General features: G+C 51.3%; 1 protein-coding gene across 8 annotated transcripts; it reads left to right on the forward strand.

The window, feature by feature from the left end:
• The first annotated feature begins 1321 nt into the window (after window positions 1-1321).
• On the forward strand, window positions 1322-7193 carry CLEC10A (C-type lectin domain containing 10A). Of its 8 annotated transcripts, XM_032280568.1 has the most exons (11): window positions 1322-1610; window positions 2108-2315; window positions 3482-3579; window positions 4212-4328; window positions 4809-4904; window positions 4994-5065; window positions 5317-5388; window positions 5716-5802; window positions 5897-6051; window positions 6313-6419; window positions 6559-6994. In XM_032280568.1, exons 3-11 carry the CDS (start codon window positions 3513-3515, stop codon window positions 6725-6727), a joined length of 942 nt encoding a protein of 313 aa, XP_032136459.1. In that variant the 5' UTR covers window positions 1322-1610; window positions 2108-2315; window positions 3482-3512; the 3' UTR covers window positions 6728-6994. The 8 variants fall into 8 exon arrangements, with proteins under 8 accessions (XP_032136459.1, XP_032136462.1, XP_032136460.1 ...); XM_032280569.1 differs by lacking the exon at window positions 1322-1610 and having other exon boundaries at window positions 1951-2315; window positions 3453-3579; XM_032280567.1 differs by lacking the exon at window positions 1322-1610 and having other exon boundaries at window positions 1951-2315.
• The last annotated feature ends 1910 nt before the right edge of the window (window positions 7194-9103 follow it).

Raw genomic sequence — 9103 nt, forward strand, 5'->3', positions numbered from 1 at the left:
GAACCAGATTCAAAAAAAAAGGGTGAATGGAGAAATATCACGCTCTTTTCTTTTTTTTTTTTTTTTGAGATGGAGTCTTGCTCTGTCGCCAGGCTGCAGTGTAGTGGTGTGATCTCAGCTCACTGCAATCTCTGTCTCCCAGGTTCAAGTGATTCCCCTACCTCAGCCTCTTGAGTAGCTGGGACTACAGGCACGCACTTCCATGCCTGGCTAATTTTTTGTCTTTTAGTAGAGACGGGGTTTCACCATGTTGGCCAGGATTAGCTCGATCTCCTGGCCTTGTGATCCACCCGCCTTGGCCTCCCAAAGTGCTGGGATTATAGGTGTGAGCCACTGCGTCTGGCTCATCATGTTTTTTCATGGAAGATTCAACAATGTCAAAATGTTGATTATCCCCAAATTAATATGTTAATACCCTGCAAGACTGTGGTAGACACATATGTGAGCTACCCACATCTCCCTTCTGGGAAGGATATGGTGTCCCATTGTGGGGAGTGTAACCTGCAGAGAGCCGCTTCCCAAGGTCACACCCTTGTCAGGGTTGACCGCCAGTGACTGAAGGAGGTGGTGCTCTACAGGCCCCTGTGTCAGGCCAATGCTGGACAGCTCCCAGGGGCAGCACTGTTTGAACTCCCAGAGCTCCCTGTTGGTTTGGTTGAAGGTCTCCAAAGTGTTGGGCTTCTCACTCAGCACAGTGCTGTTTCATCCACTTTTCTTTTCCAAGTGCTAATCCCTAATAAACAGCTTGCACCCCAAATTCAGCCTCAACCTTGGCTTCCGAAAACCTAACCTACAACATATATTAATCAAAATACCAAATACCAAATAAAAACAAACCGGGAACAACCTTGTCAGGCGCGGTGGCTCACGCCTGTGATCCCAGCACTGTGGGAGGCCGAGGTGGGCGGATCATCTGAGGTCAGGAGTTCGAGACCAGCCTGGCCAACATGGTGAAACCTCATCTCTACTAAAAATACAAAAATTAACCGGGCGTGGTGGCAGGTGCCTGTAATCCCAGCTACTCGGGAGGCTGAGACATGAGAATCGTTTGAACCCAGGAGGTGGAGTTTGCAGTGAGCTGAGAGTGTGCCACTGCACTCCAGCCTGGGTGAGAGAGCGAGACTCTGTCTCAAAAAAAAAAAAAGGAAACAACCTAAATTTCTGATTTCTGTCAATAGAGAAGTGCTAAATAAATAAATTATGGTGACTATGATGAAATGGGTGCAGGTAGATCAAGTACATTTTGTAAACTGATGTGGAGAAATGTTCCTGATAGATTGTTAACTCCTAAAAAAGCACATAGCAGAACACAATCCCATGTACATAGAAAATATAACCTAAAATGTATTTCTTCTCCTCCACCTTGTAAGATACTCAGGTTCCTTCCTACTGAAAGGGATGTGCACATGGATTCGGGGCAAGTCCCTTAGGGGCTTGGCAGGGGTCATGGGATGAAATGGAGTCCTGTTCATGAAGACAGAGCATGTGCTGAGAGCCAGACCGGGGTGCCAGACTTTCTCTCTTACAAGCTGTGTGTGATCTCCGGCCCTGAGCCTTAGTCCGTCATCCAAAATGCCTCCCCAGATGCTTGTGGGGAATGGTTATGTAAGGTAAGTGTCTGGCATAATGCCATCACAGGTTAGATACTCAATAAAAGTTTGCTCTTTTCCTTGGCTTCTCCCTTCCTGTTCTGGCCAAGAAGTTCTATTCTCTGTCACCCCCTTCCCTCCTTCCAGAGTGGAGTGAGGCCAGAGCTCGGCAGCTTAATGACTGGGACCCAGAGGATGCTGATGCTAGGGACTCAGGCCAGGATTGAGCAAGAGCACAGAATGGGCTTCTCTAGGACCAGGGGTGCGATGATGGAGACCCAAGAATTCTGGGAAATTTAAAGGCAGGAAGTGAAAGGGAGTGTGGGTAGAGGAGAAACAGCAGCCTGGACCTCTGACTGCCTTTGATCCAGCCCTGCCCCCAGATGGTAAAAATGAGGAAGTTAGAGGCGCTCCAAAAACGAGGAAAGGAAGTGGCCTGTCCTGGAGGAGGAGAGCAGAGCTGGCCTCAAACCCAACTCTCCCCACCCACACACGACTGCTGTGTGTTCCAATTCCAGTACACTCTCATTTACTGGAGGAAATGTTGAGGAAATGGGATGTCCCAGATTATAAGGCTCCCGGGATTTCAGACACAAGACCAGCAGGACTCCAGTCACCCCTACCCCAGCTCTCCAGGGCTCAGTGCTTCCCGCTCTGAGTGACGTCCCAGCTCTGGTCCTTGCTGCACAACCAACGTGGGAATCACGGCCTCCAGACCCCCCACAGGTAATGGTGCTGCAGGGCTGCTGAGACCCAGGGGACAGGGAATGTCAGAGGAAGCAGGGAGAGGGGGACTTTGGGTCTTGGGCGGGACTAAATGAAAATGAATACAAGGGGGCAGTGTGGGATTTAATTACTACGTGGCGATTTAAGACTCTATTCCCTTCACTGGATTCTAGATTGGGTTATGACAGCCACAATCACCTGTTATAAATTAAGACTCTGGGAGGCTGAGGCAGGAGAATCGCTTGAACCCAGGAGGCAGAGGTTGCAGTGAGTCAAGACTGTGCCACTGCACTCCAGCCTGGGCGACAAGAGTGAAACTCCGTCTCAAAAAAATAAAAATAAACTAAGACTCAAACTCAGCCTCATGGCTGGCCCACTTCCAGCCTGACCCTCCGCCCCAGCCCAGCCATGCCCTAACCCCAATTCTAACCCCAGCTCCTACTGTTTTTTGAGTCTCACTCTGTCACCCAGGTTGGAGTGCAGTGACACGATCTCAGTTCACTGCAAGCTCTGCCTCTTGGGTTCAAGTGATTCTCCTGCCTCAGCCTCCCGAGGAGCTGGGATTAAAGGCTTGCACCACCACAACCAGCTAATTTTTGTATTTTTAGTAGAGATGGGGTTTCACCATGTTGGCCAGGCTGGTCTCAAACTCCTGACCTGAAGTAAGCTGCCTGTGTTGGCCTCCCAAAGTGCTGGGATTACAGGAGTGAGCCACTGCACCTGCCCCCACCTCACCACCACCACCAAGCTCCTACTTTAACCCCAGGTTCAACTTGAATCTTAATGCCAGCCCAAAGCCAAAACCTCAACTGTATTCTATTTCCAAATTCAGCCCCAAAGTTAACCCCAGTTTCATCTGTGGCTCCAACATGGATACTGACCCCAGTCCTAGCATGAGACACGACCTCAAGTCCTGCCCGATTACTGGCAATACATTTAGCTCTCACTTTACCCTCCAGTTTCACTCCCAAACTCAACTCGACCCCACTTCTAACTTGGCTGCAAACCCAGGCCCATTTCCATCTTAGCCTTAACCTTGGGCTCCTTCTCAACCTGAGCCTCTTCTCCCAACTCAACTTCAGCCTTGGACTCGGCTCCAACCTAGTCCCAACCTCCTATGCCCCGGCTCCGCCCCAGCCTGGCCACTGGCCCTGCCTCCATTTCAGCTGTGACAGCCTGAGCCGTGTTGACCCAAGCATGACAATGAATTATGAAAACCTGCAGCACTTGGAGAGTGAGGAGAAAGTCCAGGGGTTTAGAAATGGTAAGAGGAAAGGGGAAACTCCCCTAAAATGCCCTCTTTATATGTCTAGAAGGATTTCTCCTGTCATTTCTGTCTCTCCACCATGTGGGTCCCCATGCTGAGACCCAGGCTCCAGCCTCTGATGGGCTTAGCGTGAAGAGGATGCGAGGTCCTCAGAAAGACTGGGACAGGGGGGATCACAGTGGACCCGGCTTCTCATGCTCCGCGGGGTGGGGACGAGAGCTGCCCATTGGTAGAGGGGAAGATAAGTGGTTGGGTTTGGAGGAGACTCATTGTGAACCTGACTGTCCAGCAGGTAGGTGAGCCTGAGCCTGTGAAGGGCCTGGCTGCCCCCAGCTCTCCCTGTGTCCTCCTGCCTCCACCCCCAGCTCCGACCATGGGACCCCTCATATTGCTATTGTCCCCCATCTCTGTGTGTGGACGTGGGTCCCCAGGGGTGGGAGGGGCCGGTGTGACTGAGGACTTGTGCTAGTCCCTGAGGTCCAAGGCCTGGGCATCCCCTGCCCTGAAATCCACCTCGTCCGGTCCTCCCCTGGCGTGCCCTGTGCCTAGCCCTCCTCGCTAGACAGCCCCCTGGGCCCTCTCCTCCTCCTGTCTGTCCCCTCCTCATCCTGACACCTTTCTTCTTACAGGGCTGCCTCCTTCCCAGTCCCTCCTGCAGCGTCTCCGCTCTGGGCCCTGGCTCCTCCTGTTGGCCCTGGGCCTCGGCCTCCTGCTGCTGGTCATCATCTGTGTGGTTGGATCTCAAAGTGAGGGTCACAGGGGTGGACAAGGAAGAGAGAATAATGGGGTGCTACAGCAGGGCAGTGGCGGGGCAGTGGTGAGGCCCACAGTAGGAGCAAGGCAGGGCACAGTCCTGGGGGCAGCTGTGGAGATGACAGTGGGCCATGGTGATGGCAATGCCACCAACAGTCATGGGGGTCATCACAGGGCCACTGAACCCCGGATGGAGTGATGGATGGGAACAGTGGTGGGGGCACTGATGGAGAGTTGATGGACCCATAATCAGATGGCTGCTGGCTCTGTCACTCATTAGTTGGGTTATGTACTCAAATTACTTCACCTCTCAGAGGCTTAGTTTCATCATCTGCAATACTGGACAATAACAGTGCCGGCCCCACGGGATTGCTGCGAGGACCCAACGAGGCAATGATATGGAAGGCCCTGCTCGGTGCTGGCACAGAGGACCCGATGAAGCCCAGCTCTGACCTTCCCATCCGCCTGTCTAGATTCCAAATTTCAGAGGGACCTGCTGACTCTGAGAACAGATTTTAGCAACTTCACTTCCAACACTGTGGCTGAGATACAGGCACTGACTTCCCAGGGTGAGCCTGGCTTGGACGGGGCTCTGGGCTGGGGCGGGGCGGGGCCGGGGAGGAAGCTGACCCCTAAGCCGAGTCTCCGTGTCCTCCAGGGAGCAGCCTGCAAGAAACAATAGCATCTCTGAAAGCTGAAGTGGAGGGTCACAAGCAGGAACTGCAGACACGTGAGAGACCCTCCGAGTATGGGTGTGGGGGGCCTGGCTCTCAGACACAGGTGGGGGTGGCAGCAGATTCAAATTTCAGAGGGACCTGGTGACTGAGAACAGATTTTAGCAACTTCACCTCCAACACTGTGGCTGAGATACAGGCACTGACTTCCCAGGGTGAGCCTGGCTTGGATGGGGCTCTGGGCTGGGGCGGGGCCGGGCCGGGGAGGAGGAAGCTGACCCCTAAGCTGAGTCTACATGTCTTCCAGGGAGCAGCTTGCAAGAAATGATAGCATCTCTGAAAGCTGAAGTGGAGGGTCACAAGCAGGAACTGCAGACAGGTAAGAGACCCTCCGAGTGTGGCTGTGGGAGGCTGGGCTCTCAGACACACGTGGGGGTGGCAGCAGACTGCTGGTGCCGAACTGCCCTCCCCTTCAGCCAGTAGCTTGAAAGGCAGCTTTCTCCGGAGAACAGGCTGGAGAAACAGGAGCAGAGGGATCCAGAGCAGATTTGATGGCTGCACCTGGGCATGATGTGGGGGATGGGTGGGGGCGGGAAGGAACGTTCCTAGGCCTGGCCCTGCGCCGGGGCACCTGAGCTCCAGGAACAAAATAAGCAGAAGGCATACCTGGGCCGCTGTCCCCACTGCCCACCTGTCCGTGTCCCAGTTCATTCTGAAATGCTCCTGCGAGTCCAGCAGCTGGTGCAAGCCCTGAACAAACTGACCTGCCAGGTGGCTATTCTCAAAAACAACGGTGAGGAAGGTGTGGGGAGGGCTGGACCCTGCTTTTCTGCCCACAGCCCACTGGGCAGCGCCTCAGCCTCTCCACCCTATTTCGCCCCACTCAGGGTCCACCGAGAGGACCTGCTGTCCCATCAACTGGGTGGAGCACCAAGGCAGCTGCTACTGGTTCTCTCGCTCCGGGAAGACCTGGCCCGAGGCTGAGAGGTACTGTCAGCTGGAGAGTGCACACCTGGTTGTCATTAACTCCAGGGAGGAGCAGGTGAGGCTTCTGGTACTCAGTACCTAAGACACGTCACATGTAGGGAAATGGTGCTTAATCTTGGCAGCACATTGGAATCATCTGGAATGATGATTCCAGAATGACTGTCATCTGTGCCACACCCTCAGATTTAATAGGCCTGAGCATAGGGAGAAACTCCTCAAACTCCTCCGTTGATTTAATGAAGAGCAAAAGTTTAGAATCCCTAGCTCAAGGAATTGGCTGGGATAGGAAATCACCACTGCCCTTCTGTCACCTCAGAGTTTTGTCCAGGCACATCTGGGTTCTGCATACACCTGGATGGGCCTCAGTGACCCCGAAGGAGTCTGGAAGTGGGTGGATGGAACTGACTATGCGTCCGGCTTCCAGTGAGTACACCCCGGCTTTCCATGCCAATGTCCTCCGTCAGCACTGCCCCCCAGGGAATCTGACTGGCAGCTTCTCCTCCCCTGAACTGAATTTTACTCCATCTACCCTTCCTAGTTTGCTGTTGTCCTCTCCCCTCAGGAACTGGAAGCCAGGCCAGCCAGATGACTGGCAGGGACACGGGCTGGGCGGAGGCGAGGACTGTGCCCACTTCCACCCAGATGGCGGGTGGAATGACGACGTGTGCCAGAGGTCCTACCACTGGGTCTGCGAGGCTGGCCTGACCCAGGCGAGTCAGGATAGTCACTGAGCTGCCGTTTGCTGGACTACCCGGCCATGGAAATGGTGGTGGGAGGAGGATTCTTCCCAGGACCTCTCCACAAAACCACTCTGGGAGAGCAATAAGCCCTGGAAGATTGGATGCGCTGCCAACATTTTGCATTTTTTTCTTCTTAATTTTACAAAGATGATATAGAGTTCCTAAGCTTTTGTTTTTCAACTTTTGAAAGTCAACTTCCTTAAGGTATAATTTTTACATAATAAAAATGCACTCTTTCAAAGAGTAGAGATGACTTTGGCAAATATGCATGCCTAGGTGACTACCACTCCAGTGGCAAAAGAGAACATTGCCATCACCTTCCCAGTCCCCTCACGCCGCTGTGCAGTCTAACCTCCTCCCTGTTCCCAGGCAACAGCTGGTCTGCTTTCTTTCACTATTTATTGGCGTTGCCTCTTCTGGAGCTTCTAGAACTTTAAGTAAATGAAATAATACAGTATATACTGTCGTGACAACTTACGTATTTTGCGTTGCTTGATTTTTGGCAATCTAAAAATGGCAGAGTGGAGAAGCCAGGTGAAGCCTTTGAAAGTCCTATGTTATTGTGAAAACAGCATTTTCTTCTCATATAGATTTCAGTTCAAATCTTTTCTGTCACTTAAAGATGGCATAAACTTAGGATGATTAGGAAGAGTCATTGTTTAATTTCTCTGAAGATCCAAAGCAGATTTGTTGGGAGATGAAGAAAAGATCCCCAGGTGTATTGGTTAGCAACTGGTGTGTAACAAACCACTCCAAAGCTCAGGGCTTATACAATAAGCATTGATTATAGCTCAAGAGGCTATAGGTCTGGTCTGGCCAGGTTTGGGTCATCTTGCCTGGGCTTGTTCATGCATCTGTGGTCAGCTGGAGGGTTGGCTTGGGGCTGGCTGGTCTAGGGTAGCCTTGCTTGCTTCCATGTCTGACATTTGGCTGGCTCTGGGCTGGGACAGTGGGAATGATTGGGCCACATTAGCCTAGCCTGACCTTGTTCACAGAATGGTTGGGTAGGGGTCCAAGAGAGAAACTGAAAGAGTCTTGCTTGGAACTGAAGCATCATTTCTGCTGCATCCTATTGGCAAAAGCAGATTACAAGGCTGCCCAGATTCAAGGATCAGAGAAATAGATTCCACCTTTTGGTGGGGGAAACTATAAAGTCATACTGTGGAGAGAATGAATATAGAGAGGGGTAGAGACTTTTATTTTTCAATCAATCCAGCATAACAGGGGAAGCATCCCAGCTATTAAGATCCAGCTTATAGGTTGGGCATGGTGGCTCACGCCTATAATTCCAGCACTTTGGGAGGCTGAGGTGGGCAGATCACCTGAGGTCAGGTGTTTGAGACAAGCCTGACCAACATGGTGAAACTCCGTCTCTACTGAAAAAAAAAAAAAGGTCAGCCAATTGTGTTGGCAGGCTCCTGTAATCCCAGCTACTCAGGAGGCTGAGGTGGGAGAATTGCTTGAACCCAGAAGGTGGAGGTTGCAGTGAGCCAAGATGGCGCCACTGTACTCCAGCCTGGGCAACAGCAAGACTCCATCTCCAAAAAAAAAAAAAAAAAAAAAAAAAAATATTAAGTTAATCGAGGGGAGGACCCATTCATTGCTGTTTTACTGTACCCAGAAAACTCCCTGGCATATAGGAATGTTTCAATTAGCTGTTAGGATTTGCCAATGGGTTGGTTGAGGGGCTTGAGAGAATGAGAGAGTCAAGGATAATTCCAGGTTTGGGGCTTGAAAACCTAGACGTATGGTGTCCCAGTTAATTAAGATGGGGAATACTGTGTGAGAAGCTGGTTTTGTGGTGGGATGGGGAGATGAGAAGCTTTATTTTGAACATGTTGAGTTTGAGCAGCCTGATACATTTCCAAATGGAGTTTATTCTGTGTACCATAGTAAACATTTATAATTTTATTTAAAAGGGGTTTTTTTGTAAATCAGTTCCACCAAGATACAGGTGTCAAAACAAAAGGATTTATTTCTCTTTCTCTCTCTCTCTCTCTCTCTAGAGAGAGACAGGTTCTTGCTGTCACCCAGGCTAGAATGCAGTGGTGTGATCATAGCTCACTGCAGTGCTGCACTCCTGGGCTTAAGCAATCCTCTCTCCTCAGCCTCCCAAGTAGCTGGGATTCTAGGTGTGTGCCCCCATGCCTGGCTAAGTTTATTTTTTTGTAGAGATAGGGTCTCACGATGTTGCCCAGGCTGATTTCAATCTCCTGAGCTCAAGCAATTGTCCTTCCTCGGCTTCCCAAACTGCTGGGATTACATGTATGAGCTGCAGTGCTTGGCCACAAAAGGGTTTATTGAAAAGAGTTGAATGATATTTACAGAGTGTGAGCAGGATTGAGGAAGCCGACAAAGTTGGTGGAG

This window comes from Sapajus apella, unplaced genomic scaffold (assembly GCF_009761245.1).
Source record: "Sapajus apella isolate SASKATOON/1434 unplaced genomic scaffold, GSC_monkey_1.0 scaffold12, whole genome shotgun sequence".
NCBI lineage: Eukaryota > Metazoa > Chordata > Mammalia > Primates > Cebidae > Sapajus > Sapajus apella.